The 24908-nt window shown below is 36.0% G+C and overlaps 1 protein-coding gene across 4 annotated transcripts in view; it reads right to left on the bottom strand.

Annotated features, from left to right (window-relative positions):
- LOC118764280 (uncharacterized protein PB18E9.04c-like) overlaps positions 1-24908 on the bottom strand; it is a 161314-nt gene that overhangs the window by 86252 nt on the left and 50154 nt on the right. For all 4 annotated transcript variants that reach the window (XM_036504842.1, XM_036504840.1, XM_036504839.1 and 1 more), the window contains one exon: positions 20616-20674. In XM_036504842.1, coding sequence (XP_036360735.1) covers positions 20616-20674 — 59 coding nt within the window. The remainder of the gene's footprint in view (positions 1-20615; positions 20675-24908) is intronic.

The following is a 24908-nucleotide window of genomic DNA, read 5'->3' as shown; positions in this document are numbered from 1 at the left end:
TTTATATAAGAGTAACCGATACGAAGTTAAGACTACAAAAATTGGCAATGGAAACTTGACTAAACGGAAATTCATTAGAAACACGTATATCAAGTTAGATAAAGAAACAGATATAAGAGAATTAAATGAAGTAGACAATATCCAGCACACAAATTGAAGGAAAGATAAAGAAGAAATATTAGATGTACTAACTTCATAAGTAAAATTAAGAAAACGCCAAAAAGTAAGGTAATAGTTATCAAAAGTCCAGCTGTCATATTAGTAAGTTATAGTTATAATATTCACAACTAGACACTAAATAGATAGCAGACTAGACAGAAAAAAAAAAGAAAACTAATCACTACACTTAGAATTCCCGACGCATACTCTGACATAGAAATATGAAACTATCTTGATGAGAAACCTTTTATAAAATATTTATTGTAAGACTTCAAAAATATAAACTAAAGAAAAATTATAACAAAACAGCAACAAAATAAAGAAGGCTGCAAATACAAATCTGAAATAACAGTCACTTACTTGAAGAAAGAAAAATATCAACCATTTTGGAAAGGTTAAAAGTGAGGTTTAAAATTTGGTGTTACAGAACAACACTTTACAAGGACAACGAGGAAAACACTTATTACCAGGGTAAAATGCTGAAGAGTTTGGAAATAGATAAATCTCAAAATTGGTTGTTGAGAAATACATAACTCAACCTTAATGCTAAAAGATTCTCGACTGTGGTATAGTACCAAAATCTTCTTAACGGATACTACCAAGTGTATGAAATGAAGGAAAACGAATTTAGCGACTGCATATGCTGAGGTTGAGAAAAGGCAACAACCCACATGATCACTAGGTACACAGTCTTAGCCAGAGTTGTGGCTTTTGCACATTTGAAATATTATTTTTGTAAACATTGTGAAAACCAACAGAAAAGAGATTATGAAAACCTATACCACAAGAAGTGTCTACGAATTACTAAGCGAGCATAATTTAAGTTATGCCAATCCGCTCAGACAGCGAAATCAAAGCTAATGAGATTTATATTGTTATCTAACCATCAGGGAAAGAAATGCTTCCTCATCAAAATAGCAATCTCCAGAGAGCAAACTAATACGTGATTACTCTAGCTGCTAAAATTAAAGGCAAGATATCTGCAAATCCCATCATATGTAGAAGGATACATTAGATTATGTAGTTTTTGGTACAGAATAAGAGATAGTGTAACAGCTGAGACTTCTTTCGATATGCACCCAGACTCTCACCACTAACATGTGTCTAAGCAGCAACAATACTAATAACCACACTCTATCCACAAACATCCAAATTACATTGACACATAACACAAAACATTCACAAAGAAATGTGCCATATTTACACTCACAAATACATAATTATATATGTGCACTCACAAGCATATTCATAAACATCAACACGTGACCCTTTCTCTCATAAATATATGCACTTCAAACATAAATGCACTTTGTCCATAGATGCATGTCTAACATGCACTTTGAACACAGATGGTCTTCAAACATAGATGCACTTGCTAAGATAGACGGTCATACGCGCATACTTCCCGGAGTAATTGACATACATATTAGAAAATAACACGTGCACAAGTGTAAAATCGATAAAATTTGGCTTCGTGGTGTTATTATGTACCTTCAGAAAAAATAGTTTCGCCCCCAACTACATTCATGCTGGCATGATTGTTACATTAGGAAATGACGCCTCAGCTCAATCAACAGTAGAAACGTACGTATCTGAATTTAGGGAAGGAAGGGAGAGTTGTGAAGATAACTCAAACTCTGAACAACTTGTAAGTGCCTCCACCGAGGAAAACATTGATCGTGTACACCACATGGTGAAGAATAACAGGCAACTAACTTTAAATCAACTAGTCAATGCTACTGGCATATCCCATGAAAAAATTGAGACCATTCTGCAGAATGAAGTTAGCATGATGAAGGTTTCTGCTGAGTGTTCTACGTCAACTCGCTGAGGCAGCTACGAAAGGCTATGAAGACCAAACAGCCAGGGTAACTGACGAAAGGAGTCTTGATACCTCAGGACCATGCTTCAACAGAGAAGTCCTTCGTTTCAACGGCTGTAGTGAGTGACTGTAGTTTTGAATTTTTTGGCCATCCTCCCTATCCTCCTAATTTGACCCCATCTGATTATCATTTGTTCCCCAACATAAAACCACTTGGCTGGGAACCAATATCGCAAAGATGGTGACGTCATATGTGCGGCTGACTTTTTTTGACCAACAAGATGAAAGCTTCCCCAACGGGATCGAAGCAATGCAACACCGATGGAAGAAGTGTATAGACAACAAGAGGGACTATGTCGAAAAATAAACCTCATTTGGTCACCTTCCATGTGTGTGTACATGTGTGTGCGCATGCGTGCGTGTGTGCGCGTGCGTGTGCATGTGTGTGTGTGTGTGTACGTGTGCGTGCATATGCATGTGTGTGCGTGTGTGTGTGTTTGCGTATACATCTGTGATTCACATGAAAGCATGAGTTGATAGCTTATGTCGTTTTAGGTGCCGATATAGACATAGACATCCTCTTGGCTCTTCACCCTTGACAAATCACCAAATAGATATTAATAAAATAACTACAAGAAGTACTAGTGACAATATAAACGACTAAACTTGGGAGTGGTAACCAAGCATAGCTACGGTTTACTCACTGAATCCAATAAACGAATAAGAGTACTCGTAATTCGAATGTTGCACAACACATACACATACAAATACTCTCTCTCTCTCTCTCTCTCTTACTCACACACACTCACATACGCACGCACCTTTACACACAAATACACACACACAAAAACGCGCGCACATACACACATCATTTCACAGATTTCTACCATGTACCTATCAACAGAGATTGTATCTGCATGTTATAATCATGCATATACACACTAAAATTGAATCACATTACTCGTCAAATACAGTGATATACACAACCACACAACGCACTCAGATGCAAATGCTTCTGCAAATAAATACATATGCTTATATATACACAGTTCATGCACTCTTTACTACATACGCACGCACACATATATGTATGCATGCAACTATACACATCTTACTCTAAGACGTTGTGTTCAAAAAGTTAGTTAAGATCACTCACACAAACATTTAGATTATACATATACACACATATATATGTCTTAGTGTATATCTATGTGCGTATATATAGGTAAGCAGAATTAGCGGTTGGAATAACCGTCTAAAGGATAAGAATAGCCGTTCTTACTACCGGAATCAATTACCTATGTTAACCCTGGGAATTGGTATATATGCTCATAGCGTACAAGTAATAGCAGAATAAACAAGAGTTTATCAGGAATCAAATTTAAAGTAAACAGAAAATGGAGAAAACTTTTGATCGACGAACAAACAAGTTGACCAACATCGAGTAATCATTTTTTAATACAAAACTTAACATTGCTTACGGCCGTTTCAGCTACCAATGTCGGTCGGTGCCTACAAAGAAAATTCCGAAGATACTATTCATCATCTTTATACCACATTCGATCTAGCACATGGGCTTCATGAGAGTGAATACTAATTCATAAGAAGGGAAGAACAGGGTACCGAGATGAGGTAAGAAGGCTCAATAAATTAGAACCATACCATTTTGCAGGTTGACGCTTGAAGTCGATGGGCTAATGAGGAAACGAGCAAATAATCTAGAAAAATAATTGGTAGGTAATCTCTTTTTATAGGGAAACCATGATGTATAAATAATAGTAAAATAAAACTAGTGCTATAGGAAAACAGGAATCGCCAATATGTCTAGAAAAAGGATAGTACTTGTGATTTCGTAAATAGAGCTAATTAATATTTATCCAAAAACACACCCGTAAAGTTTTTTTATAATACTGTTGATCAAAAGGTTTCTCCATTTTCTACTTATTTAAAAATTTATATATATATATATTTACAAACTAAATTGCAAAAAGCAACACATGTATACATATGCACATGCATATGCACACGTATACATATGCACATGCATATGCACATGTATACATATGCACATGCATTAGACCAAGTTCATAGAGAGATAAACGTTAAACATTCATTGCACATACATATTGATACGTGCATACCAATAGCTAAGCTGTTATCATGCAACAGAGTAAATTAAAAAAGGCGAGCTTTTTGTGCAGTTACTTCAGTTTTGGGAAATATTATGAACGATTAATCTTCTGAAGATTTCTTTAACAGTGTCTGATTATTTCAGTCAGTTATTTCACAAACGTTGTGAACATGTGCAACATTCACTAGTTTTGTTATGTCTCCTGAAAATGACAGGATTTAATGGATTAAAGCAAGAAACTAGACAATGTATATTATGTTTCGTTCATTATTCCTACCGAGTTTCTTACAACAAACACGCAGAGATGCAATTGTTCAAGATTAGAAAAACAGTTCAACAGAAGATTGGTTGAGAGATGTTATCGCTTATACAGAGACGCATTAAAGGAAGTTACTGATTTCCAAGTTTCTATTTATCGATCTATATATACCAAATCTATATATCTCCAAATACATACATATATGTATTGTGTGTGTGTGTGTGTGTGTGTGGTGTGTGTGTGTGTGTATGCGTGTGTGTGAATGTTTGTACGTCTGTGAGTGAGTATGCCAGTTTATATATGCATATATGAAATGCATATATTTTATGTGCGTGCGTGCATTTATTGGAGATTTGTTCGCGATTACTAAAAAATTTGCCCTGCCTCATTCATTTTTAAATCAAGATATTTCCTACGCTTAACAGACACTAACTCATCTACAAAGAGTTGGTGTGTGTTTATAAGTAGGTGCATCTGTGGATGTACTTGCACTCCCACAATGGCTCTGCATGCGTCTCTCGTACATAGTTGTATGCGTGATTAATCTTTATGCATACGTGTGTATACTATAAGCTCATATGATCGTATGCACCTCGCTGGAACCTCAACGGTAGAGACTTTAAAAACTTCAACAAATTTTGCACTCTCTGATCAAACCACTGGATTTTGACCATGCGAGTCAGTACACTTTGTTCTTTCTTGGATAATCGCAAATTTCCCAGGCATTTATTAAAACCTGTTATAACATGTTCTAGTGTACCAATGATATTAGCTACAAATGCAAGTCTGCAAGTTCATCGTTAGTTCCCAATATTTTTACTCCTTTTTACAATTTCAAACAAGACATTGACATCGCTATGCAACAGACTTCCACAGCAACATGGATTGTGTTTTAATCCCATAGAACAGAGAGTTGCTGTTTCATTGGGGATTACTTAAAGAATAATCGCCTCAGACGTTGGTCGATTAACAGTTCTTCAGGCTAGATAACCCGTAATAACGAGTTCTCGGTTAATAACAGCGGTGAATCCTTTTTTCAGATAGGGTTGGTGTGAGGTCAAGGACATTGACACATTTTACTTACACATCATCATCACTACTACCATTAACTCCACTACCACAACCAACGCCAAATTTACCATCATCGTTACCTCCAATACCCCACACCAACATCGTCATAAGTGCAACCACTTATGTACCGCTACCATTAGCACCACAAACACCAACACTACCAGCAGCACCAATAACGACAAAACTAACGTTAGTACCACGGGTACAGTTACCACCACCACCATCAAAGCAACATCTGCCCTATTGCTTGTCGAGCTAGAAATATGCACATCTCACCTTAAGACATGGTATTTAACTCGGTAAATTGCTTTAAGGGTATTTAGTAATTTTTTAAAATCTATTTAAACGAACTAAATAATTGATTTTCTCAATAAAATTTCATTGCTATAAATTATTTGATAACAAAATGTTATTTACTGAGATGTGTTAGAAATAGTGTTTTGCGATACAGTGTTACATCATGTGTATGACCATAGAGATGATACTTCGAATCCCGACAGCATTGTTACGCTACATTATATATTCAAGACACTGAGAAACACACTGCTCCAGGTTTTCATATAAAACACATAAGTAGAATGTTTCACGACGACTTGAAATGAAAGTGAAGTAATAGAAATGGCTTTTTTATATGCTGTTTTTTTTTTGTTGTTGTTTTTTTTCTTAACTGCACCGAGAAGAAACCTATTAAAATGGAGAAAATAAATAACTTTATTTACTCATTCTTTCCATGTGATAGAATAAACACTTGACACACTGAACACATAAATTACTAATCAAATTTCTTTTCAGTTCTACCGCTGACAAAATGACATCATAAATTTACAGAATTCCTTATCAGCTCACTGTAATAAGTTTTCATTCTTGCTAGCTTTAGTTCTCCATAGAATGCGTTTGCAGCCGATACATACATACATACGTGCATACATATATGCATATATATGAGCATATATATATACATATATGCGTATATATCTGCAGGTATACACAGAGACGCACAGACATGCACACCACACACATAAATTTGTGTGTGTATGTAGATGTCATATTTCTCAAAATATGAAATTAATTAAATTTCTTTTCCAGGGATGTCTCTAAAGGGCTCAGTAAATAAATGAGCTTAGAGCAATATAAATTACAACACCACGTAAGTAAGCCACAGATAAACCCACTGCCTTCTATCTACATATTCGAATTTCAAAACAACTAAAAGCAAAAATATCAATATAATTATATATTATATACCCATGACACGTCAATGATTTTCGTAAATGAATATATATTTATTCAGAGAACGATTAAGCGTTATTCCAAGTAAACTAAACTATATAAACCATCAAAATAGTCTACGTAAAATCTGTAGTGACAATATTAAGTTGAAATGTCTGTAAATTCAGATATTACCTCTTTTATGCCTAGAAAGTTCAGATCAAAATGCAAGTTTCGCACATCATTAATATTCTCAAATTGCATGAAGAATTGTACGAGAATTTTCAATATACGAATACCTCAGAGCAATTTAAATAGATATATTATTATATAGTCCATCTGAATCGAGTACAGCTGAAAGTATATATGTGCTGTGTGTGCGTGTGTTTGTGTGTGTAAATGTATATGTGTGTATATATATATATATATATAATATATATATATATATATATATAATGCAATGTACATTTAAACTCATTAAGAAGTTCCCATCATAGGAATACTTTACGCTAGAAAGAACAACTAAAGCCCAAAACCACTAATTAGGGATAAATTAGGGATATATGAGAGAGAGGGATTTATATATATACACATAGGTGTATACTTGCACTCATACACATGCACGCCTACACACTCTCTCACACACTAACATATTTTTTATACTAATAGCTTTATGCATAGATTCAACTTAAACTTGCTGTTGTGCTCTACCTTAGACTGCCAAAGCGGAAAAATAAGAGATTTGAATGGACATAGATTTCATCTCAACATTTATAATTCATGTTTTACTAGATTCTATTTGCGTTGTTTCTGAATGCTAAACACGCCTACAGTCAGAGACCCAGATATGTAATATCGTCAGTGCATAACTTCGATTAGCTGACATTATCCACGCAATTAATCAACAAAATCTACTCCTAGAGATTTAGATTTTAAACAAGCTTAAGATAGATTTGACAAGCTTAAGATAGATTGCCTGGATAATTTCAGTTACTTTAAGTTTTCCACTGAACTTGTATTTCATAGGTGGGACCCTTTTCAATTCAGATATTTTTGTCCTCCGTTATCAACAAGGCTCGAATAGTGGGGTGAGGGGACCAGTCGGTTAGATCGATTCCAGAAAAATAATTTAGTATATTATGATGCAGATTTTAAAAAAGAATGTGTGGTTGAATAATTCAATGTTATCCTCTTAAGCTCATCTCTTATAGTCGTGGAAATCCTATTTATGCTATTTTATATCTGTTGTGACGTTGTTGAGTTTTATTACTCCATTATTTCATGGCATGCACTGCTACAGATAGGTTCTCAGAATAACAAAAACCAACGCATGAAACGACCTGGCATAAGCGGCACATCACGTTGAGTAATGCACATCAAAGAGTAAGTTTATAGGTGGTGGTTAAGCCTACAAGAAATAACAGTGAATTCTGATTCAAATTACATCACAGCTCTATTAATAGAAGAGGAAATAGTTGGTAATGCTCAAGGTAAACCATAAATCAGCAAATTAACTGAGGTGCTAGAATGTTGAATATAATGCTTTATGGAATTCATTCCAGCCCTCTGCACCCCGAGTTCTAATCCCGTCAAAGTAGGTTTGCGCTTTCCTATCATCGAAGTCAATATATACAGTATTAGTCCTGTTTTCTGAATTAAGGTACCTCTCTCTCGCTCCCTTTATCTCCCCACCTCTTTCTCTCTCTCACACACACACACACTCACACACACACACACACACACACTCACACACACACACCACACACACGAACACACACTTTCAAGTTGAATATATAGAATATGCTCTATACCATGTATAAAAATGTGCTCTGCGACTCCGTCAGGAATAGAGATTTGAGGACATGACGTTATTCGTAAGCAAATAACCGGCGTCATAGAGACGGAAACCATTTCAAATATAGTTTTCTGGTTCAACTTGATCTAAGATCAAACAACAACTACAGTGGCTATAAATGGTTATACATACAGTCCTAGTTGGGTACCTGTGGTTTTCTCTTTATATGCTGACAACTCATTGATTATATAGTGTTTCAACTAATGAAGCTGTTAAAATATATAATAGCTTGGAAAGGCTCTGTGTGCGAGGTGAACAGTTATCATTTCGAGATGAGATATTTCTCTTTCGGCTTTGTTCCAAGAAACTAGAACTAATCACCAGTTCTCGTCATATTCTTGCTACTCTTCGGATATTTACATATTTCTGCTACTAATTAGTAACGTTTTAAAATCTGCCTCTCATTTGAACAGAATTAGAATTATATACTTGAGAGAAATATCAATAATTGAATAGATTTAGACTACTTGTTTCGTATTTGTTTTTTGTTTCTTTTAGTTGCGTTTTTTTTTTTCATTTTTGCTTCCGCCTCTCAATGAAACCTCATTAGAAGAGAATTCTTCATATTTCATCAAAGACCTAAATCTATCCATTGAGTATCACTGATCATCTAGAAATTACAATTTCGTTTCTTTCTTTTTCTGTGTGTGCGAAATGGTTTTTATTGGTTTTTGTTTGCTTCTTTCTTATTTTTCCGATCATTATATGAAAAATAAAAATATACCAACGGGTATATAAATATATAAAAGTTAAACAAAAGCAAAAAAAAAGATAATCGGATTGAATTACGCATCGTTTTATAGCTTACAAATATGTAACAATTACGTTCAATAGCTAATAATATATTCATAGAACTTAATGGAAATAATAGCAGACTATGATAACGATGATGATAACGATGATGGTGACGATAATGACGACGACGACGACGACGACGATGATGATGATGATGATGATGATGATGATGATGATGACGACGACGATGATGATGATGATGATGATGATGATGATGATGATGGTGATGATGATGATGGTGATGATGATGATGATAATGATTATGATGATGACGACGATGATGATAACGATGATGATGGCGATGACGAAGACGACGATGAAGACAGTGATGATGATGACGAAGATAACGACGATGATGATTTTGATGGTGATGATACTTCCAATAGTGCAACCGTCACCGCCCTCTACTACTACCACTACTACTAATACTACTATTTCTACAAATACTAAGATGAAGAAGAAGAAGAAAGAAGGAGGAGAAGAAGAAGAAGAAGAAGAAGAAGAAAAGAAGAAGAAGAAGAAGAAGAAGAAGAAGAAGAAGAAGAGTGATAATAATATTTGTATACATATATAAGCACCCATATAAGAGTATATGTTTTGTATGTATATATGTAGGGATGTATTATATCCATGTATGTATATTATATATGTGTATATATATATATATATATATATATATATATATATATAATATATATATATATATATATATATATGTGTGTGTGTGTTTGTATGTATGTATATGCATGTATGCATGTATGTATATATACATGCATGCATTTATTTATGTACGTACGTATGTATGTATGTATGTATGCATGGTGTGTATGGATGTGTGTGTATATATGTATGTATGTATGTATGTATGTATGTATGTATGTATGTATGTATGTATGTATGTATACAAAGCAATAAAGTATGAGGAAAGATTTCATCAAAGAGTGAAAGCATCAATTTGTTGGGTAGGAAGATTCCAGTGAAAGTAAAAAGCGGAAAATTTGGCCTCAATAACAGACTAATTAATACCGACAGTTCAGTGGTTCTTAACATCAAGTGAATGGTTTCTAATTAGGAGATTCTCCGGTGAAATAACAAATAAAATGTAGTCGAATGTTCAGAAATGCATGAAATAAGAAGAAATCAGAAGAAATAAAATTACAAGAAAATAAAACGAAAAAGGTACATACTCAAAAGAATACATCTAGAGAAGGAGAAATGCAAAATGCAATGAGTGATATTCTTGTATTAGATTCTTGAAGATATTTCTAAATCCATTCCAATTGCTAAATGCATGTTAGGCTGGATATTGACAGAAGATTGTGCTTTTCTAAATATAGGTTCCGTACGCATTTTATATTCTCCTAGCTGCTCTTACAATCAGTGGCAAACACACTTATGCAGATGTTTCCATAGAGCACACTCACGCACGCATGCACACACATACACACACACAAACACACACACAACCTCAAACACATCACAACCTCACAACCACACAATCTCACACATAAAGTCAATGATATCCACCGCAAATATATATTTCTGGGGATGCATGGATACACATTTATATATAGAAATATAAGCATGAATATTTGTGTGTGCACGAACGCACGTGTGCTGATGGTGGTGGGGGCCCACACATATTTAATATCTTCCTAACACATCTGAGAGATCTTCATGGAATAGGGATAGATATTTTCAAGAAAAAACTTGACCTCCTGCATTCTAAGGTCCAAATGATCCTACATCACGGCAAGAAACTCAAAAGAGGACTGCAGTATCGAAGTTCATCTTCACCAAATGCTAATCACAAAAGAATGGCCACTGAAAAGGTGATAACACTAACAGTGCCCCAGTATGGCCACCGCCTTTAAAATATTCATAAAATAAAAGAATAAAAGAATATACATATGTTTTTATTTATTTATTATTTCATCTAGTTTCAGCTCACTAGCTGTGGCCATGCTGGGGCATCACCTTGGAGAATTTTTTGCCGAATGTATCAATTCCAATAATCATTTCTGTTTTAAAGTTTGGTACTTATGCTATCGGTCCGTCTTGCCGATCCGCTAAGTCCCGGAGACGTGAACACACCAGCATCGGTTGTCAACCAGTTTGGAGGGAGAAACACACGCATATTATATAAATGTATGTATATATCTGCTTATTCGTTCGCCGGTTATATATTAGTTAGAGAGGTGGAAGTGGAGTGAGAAGTGGAGTAAGAGTGAGAGAAGGGGAGTGTGAAGACGAAGAGAGAAAGATGTATAGAAAGGGGATTAATATCAATCCAAATGCGTTACGTGGTCAACTGAAGGTAGAGACGAAGAATGAGAGGAAAAGAAGAAAAAGGAAGTGCTAACAACGTGCGGTGGAGTGTAGGAGCAATACTTGTTACGCGGTTAGAAAGTTGGCTGAAGGGAAAGGTAGATAGAAAGACATGGATAGGGGATGCAGTTGTATTGAGAGAGACGGGGTGAGAGATAAAGGCAGATAGCGCTGGTGGTGGTGGTGGTGGTGGTGCTGGTGGAAATGGGGGGGGTGTTGATAGTGTAGAGTACTTGTTTTTTAATGAGCTGATTGTTTTTTTAGATAATTACTACTTTTAACTCTCACAACGTCGCTTAAACCATAAGTGCAATTATTTATCGTCTGCTCGTTTAGAAAATTGATATCTGTTTCTATAGATTAATTTAGCCTAAACTCTGGATTCACAAGAAACACGACCGCAAGCTATCCGAAAACGGGAGCGCGGATGTAGAGCACGGATCAGAGAGGAACAGTATGTATATATATATATATATATATATATATATATATATATATATATATACTATATATATATATATATATATATATATATATATATATATATATACATATATATATACATATATATATATATATGTATATATATATATATGTAGATATATATATATATATATATATATGTATATACATATATATATGATTGTGTGTGTGTGTATGTGCATGCATGTGTACCCGCGTGCGTGTGTGTGTTGGCGAAATTTTGTCGACATATTTGGTAAAATGTCACCTGTCGAATAAGTGAGGTTCAGTAACAGTACGAATTTACGTAATGTTATCTAGCATGTTATGTAACGAAGTTAGCATTTGGGGAATAGACTGCGCTATTGAAATACATGCACTGATATTTAGACAACTGTCTATTCCTTTTTGTTATAGTTTCGCTTTCCTTGTGGAAAGTTGTGATTGTATCTCGGTCTATAGCTATTATCTAATTTATAACTCTGAATTTATTTGGTCTGAAACAAAAAGAAAACACACTAAGTTTTTTACAATGATATATAATTTTCATATCTTATCATATTTATTGATAGTTATTAAAGCGCGAAACTTTGGTTGCTTTAATTTCGGGATACCCGTATATATATACAATTTTCTGATAGGGTACACGAGACGGTTTTAGATTCGAAGAATACAGAATGTACATTTTCCAATAAAACTTAATGTTAGAACGTAACTCTTTGTAATTCTCTCTAAAAAATTGTAAAATAAATTATAGTAATGGATGATAGTGAACGGACCGTTTTCTTTATTCAAGAATTTCATGCCTATTTAAACAAATATAAAATCGTTACAATGCTGTTGACCACTCAAAGCCCTTAATGCAGTTAATGTTGGAAATCGCCTAATCGGTTTTTCAATACTTATTGGCTACTCGACAGCTTGGTACGTGCTTGCAGTCAAACCGGGTGGCTAACCGAAAGCCGAAGTACTGTATTTAAAGATAGGATGTAAAATTGCTTGTTTCCTTACTTTCATTCTTTTTAAAGAAATATTTCATGTCTAAAGCAAAGAGGTTGTCGTACACAGTAAAATTCAAATTATATGTGATTAATTATGCAAAACAAACCTATGCAAATAGAACTACTAAAAGACGTGTGGGTTCGCTAACAACAGAAAAAAAATGATTCGTTGTCGACTCGATCAAGAAGAAACATAATTGCAGTTCCCAGCGGGGTGGAAATCAAAATGGCAAGATCTCGAAAATAAACTATACAACTTCGTTGTAGATTAGAAGAAGTAGTATCTGTTTTCACAAATATGATTTTTTTTAAATTAAAGATAATTGCATGTCATAACAGTTTAGAAGACTTTACTGTTGATATATCATGGTTTTGTTGGTTCATAAAAAAGAAAGGCTTAGTTATCAGATGCAACGAAAATTATTTAAAGAATACTGGATGAGTTAGACATGAAACTGCAATTCACAAGAGTTAAGAGAAGATCATTTGAATTGTCTCAATTAACTACTATGAACAAAACTCCGATTACATTTGCTGTTCAATCCAATAGAACGACTGATACAATAAGGAACGAAAGCTATGTCTGTAATACTTACTGGACAAGCATGTTGTGCAGATGGAAGACAATTTACCAACACTGTTATTTTTTAAAGAGAAGACTATAATTTACCCAATGTTTATTCACCTACATGGAAAAGGATGGATGAAGGCGAAGCACTTTTTGACTTGAAAAATTTATTCAAAAATATTTAGTCTAGCTAGTTTTTTAAAATGCTTTTTCTCCTCCTCTGGGATTACTTTAGAGCTCATAAAACAGATAAAATAAAAAGCAAATGAGTTGAAGCACAATTACCGATTGTTATACATGGTAATTTAACAAATCATCTGCAACTTTTCGTTGTTTTTATTATTTTCTACTCGAGGCACAAGGCCCTAAATTTTGGGGGAGGGAGCCAGTTGATTAGATCGACCCCAGTGCGCAACTGGTACTTAGTTTTATCGACACCGAAAGGATGACAAGCAAATTCGACCTCGGCGGAATTTGAACTCAAAACATAAAGACAGATGAAATACTTATTTCTTTACTACTACAAGGGGCTAAACACAGAGAGGACAAACAAGGACTAAGTCGATTATATCGACCCCAGTGCGTAGCTGGTACTAAATTTATCGACCTCGAAAGGATGAAAGGCAAAGTCGACCTCGGCGGAATTTGAACTCAGAGCGTAACGGCAGACGAAATATAGCTACGCATTTCGCCCGGCGTGCTAACGTCTCTGCCAGCTCGCCGCCTTTTTGCAATGTTTTTATTAACAAACCCTTTGAGACTTTAGTGAAAGAGGAGAGGAACAGTTAGATGCAGCAGGAAGATTTTGTAACAGCAACTACTGGACGAATTAAATGGCTGGCGAAGATTTAGGTTTCCGTATGGATAAAGAAATCGGTGGAAAAATAAGACATGATATAGTGATTAAGTCATTTAAGATATGTGGTATTAGTAATGCAATAAACTGTGATCTAGGACGACATCCTCGTTGATCATAACAGTGGATCCAATGACGAAATGGCTGATCCCTTTTCAAGCGAAATTGAAAGTAATGCGGATGTTCAAGTTTCTGAATTAGACTAGAGTATAATAGAAGACACTTAATCAAGGTGCCACGCAGTAGGGCTGAACACGAAATCTCGGGGTTGCAATGTGAGCTTCTTAACCACATAATCACTTAGATAGGTAGCTAGCTAGCACTTAGATAGGTAGCTAGCTAGCACTTAGATAGGTAGCTAGCTAGCTTGATAGATAGATAGATAGATAGATAGATAGATAGATAGATAGATAGATAGATAGATAGATAGATAGATAGATAGATAGATAGATGCGTTCAAAACTATGTAATTAGGAAGTTTATTGGCTCCTGATTTTATACCGCGTAGCGGCGCCTTAAGCAGGTGTCTTCTCCTACAACCTCGGGTCTCATACTTTCTATATATTACAAAGATTTTATTTCAAAGTTAAGTTGAAGCGAAACCGAAGTTATATACTTTGAATAAGTGTCTAAGCGTAGAAGCTACTAATTATTTCTTTCATTCTGTCATTTCCATCATTTCAATTATGTGAAAGTGGAATCGCTTTGTAATTTAGAAAATTCGAAGCCATTCGTATACTGTCTTAGATGCTATTTATAGGAAAAATTATGGTTAAGTGGAGGAATGCAAATGTAATGCTTCAATTATGAAAATTCTGAAGTTATATCAATTATGCGGTAATCAAAAGTATTATTTGTTTGATGAGAAATATAGAATCCATATTCCGGGATACAACTCTGAAATTATTGGGCCTCCTATATGCATAAAGTTGGAATCGACACCGGATTACAAATACTGTATTTGAAGAGCTTATGACTATATAGTGCAATTATTAAGAAATTTTCTCTTTCCAGAATATTAGATCTAGTTTGTTCATTGAATTCTAAGAAACCAGGAAAGAATATTACGAGTAAAAGATTTCATATTTAAAATAATTCTTTCTACTTTTATCACAAGGCCAGTAATTTTGAATGGAGGAGAAAGTCGATTACATCGACTTCAGTACTTGACTGGTGCCTAGTTTATCGACCCCGAATTTTATGAACGGCAAATTTGACCTCGGCGGCATTTCAACCTAAAATTTAAGTAACTGATATAAATTCCGCTAAACTTTTCGTCCGGCGCAACAAAGATTCATCCAGCTCGCCGCTTTTTTCCAATCTAAAATTATGACACATGAATTGATTTAAGTGTAACTGCTTAGCATAAGCTTGAAATGGCATCTCACATTCGATGTTCATAAAGTTAGCCCTCTTGTTACCGTTCACATAATTAGGAGTATAAGAGATGCTTTTGTTGTGATATTACGATAGTTACCAGCCTACATACCCTCAAGATGCGGCAAAGGTTGACCAAATCAACCTCAGTACTTTTGTACAACATATTTTATCCTCCCTACAAGTTTGAAAGGCAAATCAACGTCACGCATTGCATTATATTTACAGTATACGCTAAAAATCTGTCGGCTGTGCCATCTACTTATTTCATTGATCCTGGAAGGATGAAAGGCATGGCTCATGATGGCTGTATTCATACTTAGAACAGAATGTAATGCATATTGCTTTCCGTCACCCTCCGACGGTAATTGTCTTGTGAATGTCAAGTGACATATTTAATAGAAAATAAGTATATTACATCGAACTAACCACGGCGCTATACTAGTAAAAGTTTAATTGACCCCAAAAATAATGAAGGAGGAAGCGAAGCAAAAGAGAATTGATCCCGGTACCCGGGAAAATTACGCTAAATACGGTAAGACATTTCGGTATTTAGACATTTCAACACAAGTATAAAAGTATGAAGCTATGCCGGTGAAATTATATGTAGTGAAAGATGGTGCTATAGAAATGAATAGCTGTGTGTGTTTGTGTGTGTGTGTGTGTGTGTGTGTGTGTGTGTGTGTGTGTGTGTGTGTGTGTGCGCGTGCGTGTGTGTGTGTGCGTATGTGTGTGTGTGTCTGTGTGTGTTTGTATGTGTGTGTTGTGCTTAATATCTACTTACACAAAAATCTACACAAATTCACACACGCTTACACACAAACGTGCATACAATTATATCTTTTGTGTGCGTGTGTATGTGTATGTGTGTGTGTGTGTGTGTTTGTGTGTGTGTGTGTACACGAATTTAATGATCATATTTCGAGGTGAACGTATTCGAAATTCAATTTATTATATTCATTTATAAACCAGTCTAATTCCGTGCATTCTGTTCAGAATGTGAGATATTTAAGGCTAAAATCTAATCGTAGCAATTTAGAGATGCACAAGAGAAAATCAAACGATTCAATAATGACCCCCCGAACGAGGAGACTTTTATGTTCGAAATCAATTATTTCTTGTTATAAGCCTCGCCAAACACATCGTAATTATTCAATTAATATTCGAGGTAATTTAATAGAAATTTTATGAAGTAATCAAGAAGGTCTGTATAACGAGAAAGACTTTCACGAACAGTGTTGCATTCTATTATGATCTGATGTGTATGTAGCAATATTGTTGAGAATACATGAAGATATTCCAGTTTCGAAAATATCTCCTCCCCGCCGGCTGGTGTCGGTCGTTGTTAGAAAATCTCCATGTATATGTTAATTGAAAGATGACCGACTAGATAATGCATTGCATTAGAATGCTTACAACACACATACACACACATACACACACATATACACACTTACACACACACTAGTATATATTATACAGATATGCTTATATATATATATACATATATATATATATATATATAATATATATATGTATATATGTATACGTATATATATATGTATATATATATGTATATATATATCTTTATATATATATATATATATATATATATATATATATATATATATATATATATATATATATTATATATATATATATATATACTCTTCTCTTTTACTCTTTTACTTGCTTCGGTCATTTGACTGTGGTCATGCTGGAGCATCGCCTTTAGTCGAGCAAATCGACCCCAGGACTTATTCTTTATAAGCCTAAACCGCTAACTTACGGGGGCGTAAACTCAGCAACATCGGTTGTCAAGCGATGTTGGGCGGGGACACAGACACACAAACACACACACACACACATATATATATATATATATATAATATATATATATATATATATACGACGGGCTTCTTTGACTTTCCTTTTGCCAAATCCACTCACAAGGCTTTGGTCGGCCCGAGGCTTTGCCCAAGGTGCCACGCAGTGGGACTGAACCCGGAACCATGTGGTTGGTAAGGAAGCTACTTACCACACAGCCACTCCTACGCTTAAATATGTGTGTGTGTGCGTGTGTGTCAAAAGTCACTGTACACTTTCTTTTTTCTATTTCGTTTCAGGTATCATTCGGAGAGACGTGACGCCGTCAGCATTTGACACACATTTCCACACGCGCATCAAAATCTTCCGCTTGACACCTTTGAACAACCTGAAGTCGGTGCGGTTAGAGCTTTATCACACTCCGAAGCATCGGCTGAATCGAACTTTGTTGATGCTAAGTTCCAGTGCAATCCTCCGGATGGACTTCTTCTGGCTTTTCGCGAACACCTGCTTCAGAATTTCGGTATTTGCCTCCCTCCATCACTGACAACCAGTATTGGTGTGTTTACGTTCCCATAATTTAGCGGTTCGGCAAAAGCGACCGATAAAATAAGTGCCAGGTTTAAAAAGAAAATAAGTACTGGGGTCAATTAGTTCGACTAAAATTCTTCAAGGCGGTGACCCAGCATGACCGCAATCGAATGACTGAAACAAGTATAAGATAGAAGATATGCATACATATATTATTTATGTGTTTATGTAAGGGGGATAAATAGAGAGATACTGAGAGAAATATATAGGTATGTACGTGCATGTATATATACATAGACATATAAAGGTAGATTCTAGACATATGAACCAACGAATTACATTTTGATTTATCTAAGCGAGATATCTAATCTGCCAAAGTGCACGATGACTCAGGATGACAAAGGAGACATTTATTAATTTCAAAGATGTACAAAACACTAATCTCCTTCAACGGAGGATCCTCTGACTTTAATGCTCTTGTAGAGTTCCAGTTTCTTTGTGAAGGTCCCATGGAATTCCTTCAAGGTGAAGGTGTCCAGGACCCTTCACACAGACGCCTTTATCTTCTCAATATTTTCAAATGACAACTCCTGAGTTTCTCTTTCAGCTTGGCAAACAATCAAAATCACAGGTCAGGATTGTTGGGAGAGTAAAGACAATTTTGATGCCCATCTCTATCAATTACTTGGTTAACATGGAGGAATTGAGGGTTTCTGGATTGTCTTCGTCCAGGTACCACTGACCTGAGTAATATAGCTCTGGCCTTTTGTGACGATGTCTCTTCCTGAACTGTCTCAAAACCTACACAAAGTACAGAAGGAACACTTGATGCACATGATGATTTGCTGTCGAAAGAAAAGGATCATCATGAGCGTCCATGCTTTACCTAGCCTTCTTAGGTCTTGAGAATCCAGGAGGCTTCCAATGAGCATTCTGTCTCTTCGGCTCTGAGTCATAACAATAGATCCAGCTTTTGTCAGAGGTTACCAGAGACCAAAATACACTTGGATTGGAGGTAACGAGCTCCACTATCTCCCTACAGTCACCAATGCGTTTTTTTTTTTTTGCTATTTGTCACTGAGCTCATGTTCAGATCTTCATGAATAATTCTATGTACTGTTGCTACACAAACTGTGCGCTTATCGTTTTTTATAGACCAGCTATGATGTTTTGGCGTCTCTCTTTCTTTCACATCTCATATAGTTTCTTACCTCCTCTTTACCATCCTTGAACCAGCGAAAAATATATGCTCAGTTCATGCAAGTTAATTCATAAGCAACGTATAACATTTCATAAGACTTTATAGCATTTTCGCCTGATCTAACACAAAATTTCATTGCATAGCAAGCTTCCAAATTGCCACCACTCCCAACTGCATTCTTCAAACTAGTCAACTGTGACGCACATTGTTTAAAAAATGGTGTTCAAAAAGCTGTTACAGCCGTCTCCTTCAGTCTAGAATAAAGAAGTCGGCAGGTCAGTTTATTAAATGAACGGTAAAGATATACTAGAACTGCAATGACCTAGGGCAGTCATAACTGCCTATCTCAAAACTGCTTCAAACTTGTTGGAATGCACCTCGTATGTGGTCCGCTGTTCTTTAACTAAAGACAGACACTCATTTAACCACAAAGTATTTAGCCGTTGTTAAGGTCGATGAGGAACAAACAAAACGATGAAGATGTCACTTTATATATCACAAGAACACGTTAGTTATCAAAGAATTATACCTTTAGTGGATTCGACAGAAGAAGTATTCTAATTTGGGACGTTTAAATACATTTCAGTTGCAATATAGTAAATATATGTACATGAAAGTAATCAGTACACACACGTTCTCTCAAAGCAGCAATCCTTTTCAATACCCTTAGGCTTCTCACACATCGGGAGAAGGTCACAATCTGTAAAAGCAAGTGAGGCGAACGAGTGCATTTAACAACAATTGCATAATTTTCCGAAACAGCCTCTACCAGCATGAAACCTTCACAACTGGTTGAATTACACAAACGCACGTGCGTATATGTAAATGCGTTTGTGTGCGCACACGTGTATACCACGACCGACTTCTGGTCCTCGAGCCAGATCTTACAATTTTGAAAGTTATCAAAGCCAAAGCCAGCTAATCAAATTGGGATGCATACAACATGCATCTCCTCTCATCCGGTTGTTTATAATAAAGATCTAAAATTTATATCAAAATCTGATGTGTTATTTGCATTCATTTACATATTTTGGTCATATATGTCTGCTTTGCAATGAAGCAACCGTGCGTGTGTGTGCACGCACGGCCGAGTGCGTGTATATATATGTGAGTGTGTGTAGATATTTATACATGGGAATAATTGCATTATTGCGGCTACTTACGTGAGATTCGTGACATGGCAGAGTTTTCTGGAATTGATGGGAGTCAGTCGGTATAAAATCTGAAACAGCAAATCATAGATGAAATGAGATGTCATCATGGCCACAGCTCATTAGCTGAAACTGGAAAAATCTAAATCAAAAATCACATATTTTTTTAAGTCACAGTGTTCTTGTCACTAGTCGATGTTATGATACTAAATTTGAGCATATGTTGGTTGATATCTACAGAACACTAATCCGAAAGGAGATTTCGAGAGTGAGATACTTTGCGCAAGAACTGGGTTAAGAGATTGTGAAAGTTTTCACCAGGAAAATATCAATATAGAACATAGACGAATCTCATATTACAGTTTACGTATGAATGTCGATGTATTATATCATTATAAGTGTGGATATTGCCTGCTCTCACCTTGAATACTGTTGTCCGCTATGGTCTCCCTACACAAGACAGAATATTAAAAAACTTGAAACACCCAAGAGATCAATTACAAATAAAATTGATGGCATGTCTGCTCTTAATTATTGGGATCGACTCGGGGATCTCAAACTGTATTCTCTCCAGCGCCGCCGAGAGCCTTTTATTATTTGAAGGATGTGGAAATTGTTCCGACAGTATTGCCCAAATGATATCAGTATCACTTTTAAAATCCACCCAAGGCTTGGTCCCGGTGCCATGCGTCCTCTACAGAAACCGTGCTCTCAGCACATAACAACACTAAGACAGAACTACTTCTCCTCAACTGGACCTACTCTTTTTTACATCATTCCAAAACATATAAAGGAGGAAAAAAGATTTCCTAACTTTCAAAACGTTCATGGATGAATATCTCTAACAAATCCCAGATAAACCACCAACACCCAGATATACTGCAGCAAACAACAACTCTTTAATCGAATGGCCAATAGTACCTAAAATTAACTGTACAAAAATGCATTACTAAATGTCTTTTCCAGGTGGTGCTATTAAGTTAGCTATGGCCAGGGCCAATGTGGCCGAAGCCTATCATGATGGACCGTTAGCTCCTACACGCATTTTTTCTCTCCTTGTTTCTTTTCTGTGTATCTTTCTGTCGAAGAGCGTAGGCTCGAAACGTAAAAGACTTGTTTTATTTCTATTCCTGAGCGCCATACTAATACAATTGTTTGTTTGTACTCCACCTGCCTTCGTCTTTTGTTTATTTTCGTAAACCTTCTCGTTAAGTATATATATAGTTGGAATTTACAAAAAAAGCAAAAAAAAAGCAAAAGACGAAGACGGGTGTGCAATATATATATATATGTATATAAAAAGGCGGTGAGCTGGCAAAATCGTTAGCACGCGGGGCGAAATGCTTTGCGGTATTTCGTCTGCCGCTACGTTCTGAGTTCAAATTCCGCCGAGGTTTGACTTTGCCTTTCATCTTTTCGGAGTCGATAAATTAAGTACCAGTTACGCACTGGGGTCAATATAATCGACTTAATCCGTTTGTCTGTCCTTGTTTGTCCTCCCTGTGTTTAGCTCCTTATGGTTAGAAAGAAATAGGTATTTCGTCTGTAGTTACGTTCTGAGTTAAGTTTCCACCGAGATTGACTTTGCCTTTCATCCTTTCGGGATCAATTAAATAAGTACCAGTTACGCACTGGGCTCGATGTAATCGACGTAATCCCTTTGTGTGTCCCCTCTGTGTTTAGTCCCCTATCCACATACCCCACCTCTCCCACACCCTCAGCCTAACCCACACCCCACCCTTGCTTTCCCCACTCTCACCTCCCCCACATCCCAACACCATCACACTACCACGCACACACTAGCACTGACCATTTCCCAGCCACACATCCACATACCTACACATATACACACGCACACGCCAAGGTTATCTGCCATCTTCCACGCGCACATGCATGGTCTCTTCTATACACACACGTGCACCTTCGTTTTGGGATTACCACTACTTTATTATCTTCCCTTCTTCCTAGCTCTCCTGTGTGATACCTCTGTCAGGTATTCGCCGTGATATATCGCTAGCTTCTACACATTCTTTATTTTCTCGCCTTGTTTCTTCCTGTGTTCCTTTCTGTGGAAGAGCGAAGGCTCGAAACGTTAAAGACTTTTTCACATCCCGGGAGTTAAACTAATACATCTGTTTGTTGTCTGCAATAGATCATTGAATAAGTTGGAGTCAACAAGAAAGAGTAGAATTGGACATTTATTTGCAATCACTACAATTGTTTCTACGCAACGTAGTTCTCCAGGCTTGCATGCAATTGGTTATGTAACCGTTTCTCTGCATTATGAGATCTAGTTATGTTTCCTAGCGCGATATATAAATATTGTCTCCATAAACTCAAATTCTCGGTTTCAAGAGCATCCTATTGGTCTGTTGTGGCTTGCGAGTTAATAGTAGCCACTGAATATCTCAAGAGATGTGTCGTGGCTGAAGGTTTGTTAATAAACTACTTTGAATGTACGGATGCAGTGGGATGGGGGTTTAGCTATTATTAGCTACTAACACCACAGACAGATAAGATGCTCTTGAAACCCAGAATTTGTGTTCACGGAGACAATATTGATACATCGCCTGAGGAAACACATCTAGATCTCATAATACAGAGAAACGGTTACAAAACCAAATACATGCAAGCCTGGAGAACTATGTAGAAAAATTGTAGTCATTGCAAATAAATGACCGACAGTACTCTTTGTTAACACCAACGTATTCAATTATTTATTCACACACAACAGGAGCCTAAACACAAATCTGCAAGTACGCATAATACTACTACTAGTTATATGCATATAAAATAATGAAGGTGGCTAGACGCAATATGAAATCAAAAAAGAAAAGTTCGATCGTTACTAATAGTGACGAAGGGTACAGGGTAGAATCTACATTGCTAGAAACAAGAGTCAAAGACCCATATAGCCAGAAAAAGTACAAGTCCATGCACTGAGAGGGGAGATAACCTCCCCACAGCGAGCGAGGGTACTATATAGGCAAGACAATTTCACTTGGAATTAAAACTCATCAGTAGTATTACATCACTGATGGTTAAGCTACATCATACCAGTCAGTATAGAGAATTTATCATAAGAATCAATGACTGGTTTATTAAAATTGTTATGTGAAATTAATGAAGTAATGCAGGTAGCTAGACGCAATATAAAAACAAAAAGGAGAAATTCAATTGTCACTAATAGTGACTGAAGATGCAGGGTAGCATTCTTATGGTAAATCTGAGAGTAATAACCTTCTCATGGTGTTTATTAAGATTAGCTTTGAAAAGAAATTGAAGGTACATAATTCCACTTTTTCGATGGTATTTTAGATGAGTAAATGAAGAATTGATTCAATTCGCATATCCCATTGTGCAACACTTGTGTCATGCCAAGATATTCGAAACGCGTGTAACCTAAACAAATTGCTGATAACATTGTGTAAGACGATCTTTGTCCTTGGGTAGCAATTGTTATTTCTTATTTGCTTATCCCTACAAAGTATGAAAATGGCTAACATTTTCCCTCAAACGTTGCTTTCGTTACATATATTCAAACCCAAAGAATCCCTCTCAACTCATGGCTATGAAGCATCCCGACAACTCCTGCTCACGATCAGTGATTCACAAATTGTCAGCCACTAAAGGGACATGCTTAAGTGGTGTCAAGCAACTAAGCACTGAATCTGTCTGAAATGTAAAGAAAAGTAAGTCAGTTCTAAAACATTGATGTCCGGTCACAAAAGTAAATTTGAAGGCAATAGTACTCATTTCCATTGATTTCTAGACGGAAGCAAATAGGAAATCACACTTACTGACCAAACACAAAAAAATATAAAGACTTCGTTACACAATGTAATGCATCCTCATTTTTAGCCTTTATTTTTCTAATATCCTCTGAAAGTAATACACTGAATTTAATTGGTGTTCGACCTCAGATTTACAAATTGCACCTGATACGGGAAATGAATAACAATGCAATTGAACTATAATGACTGGGCAATTTATTCAGCACGTGTCCGATCTCTAGAGAGTACTTAAAGAGGTATTTCTCAAGATTTATTCACTTAATCCTTATTCTCAATGCGTATGTGTGTGTGCGTGCGTGCATACGTGCGTGCGCGTGTGTGTATGTGTGTGTATACAAAGAGAAAGATGCTGGTTAATTTATAGATAGATAGATAGATAGATAGATAGATAGATAGATAGATAGATAGATAGATAGATAGATAGATAGATGTATAGTTTCTGCCGATTAAAAATAATATACTCATGTTTATAAAGAGAAAAAGGGAGGAGAGAAAGGGAGGAGTGAGAGAT

This window comes from Octopus sinensis, linkage group LG7, assembly GCF_006345805.1.
Source record: "Octopus sinensis linkage group LG7, ASM634580v1, whole genome shotgun sequence".
Classification (NCBI taxonomy): domain Eukaryota; kingdom Metazoa; phylum Mollusca; class Cephalopoda; order Octopoda; family Octopodidae; genus Octopus; species Octopus sinensis.
Note: the sequence above shows the minus strand (reverse complement) of the source record. Positions and strands in the feature narration are given on the sequence as shown.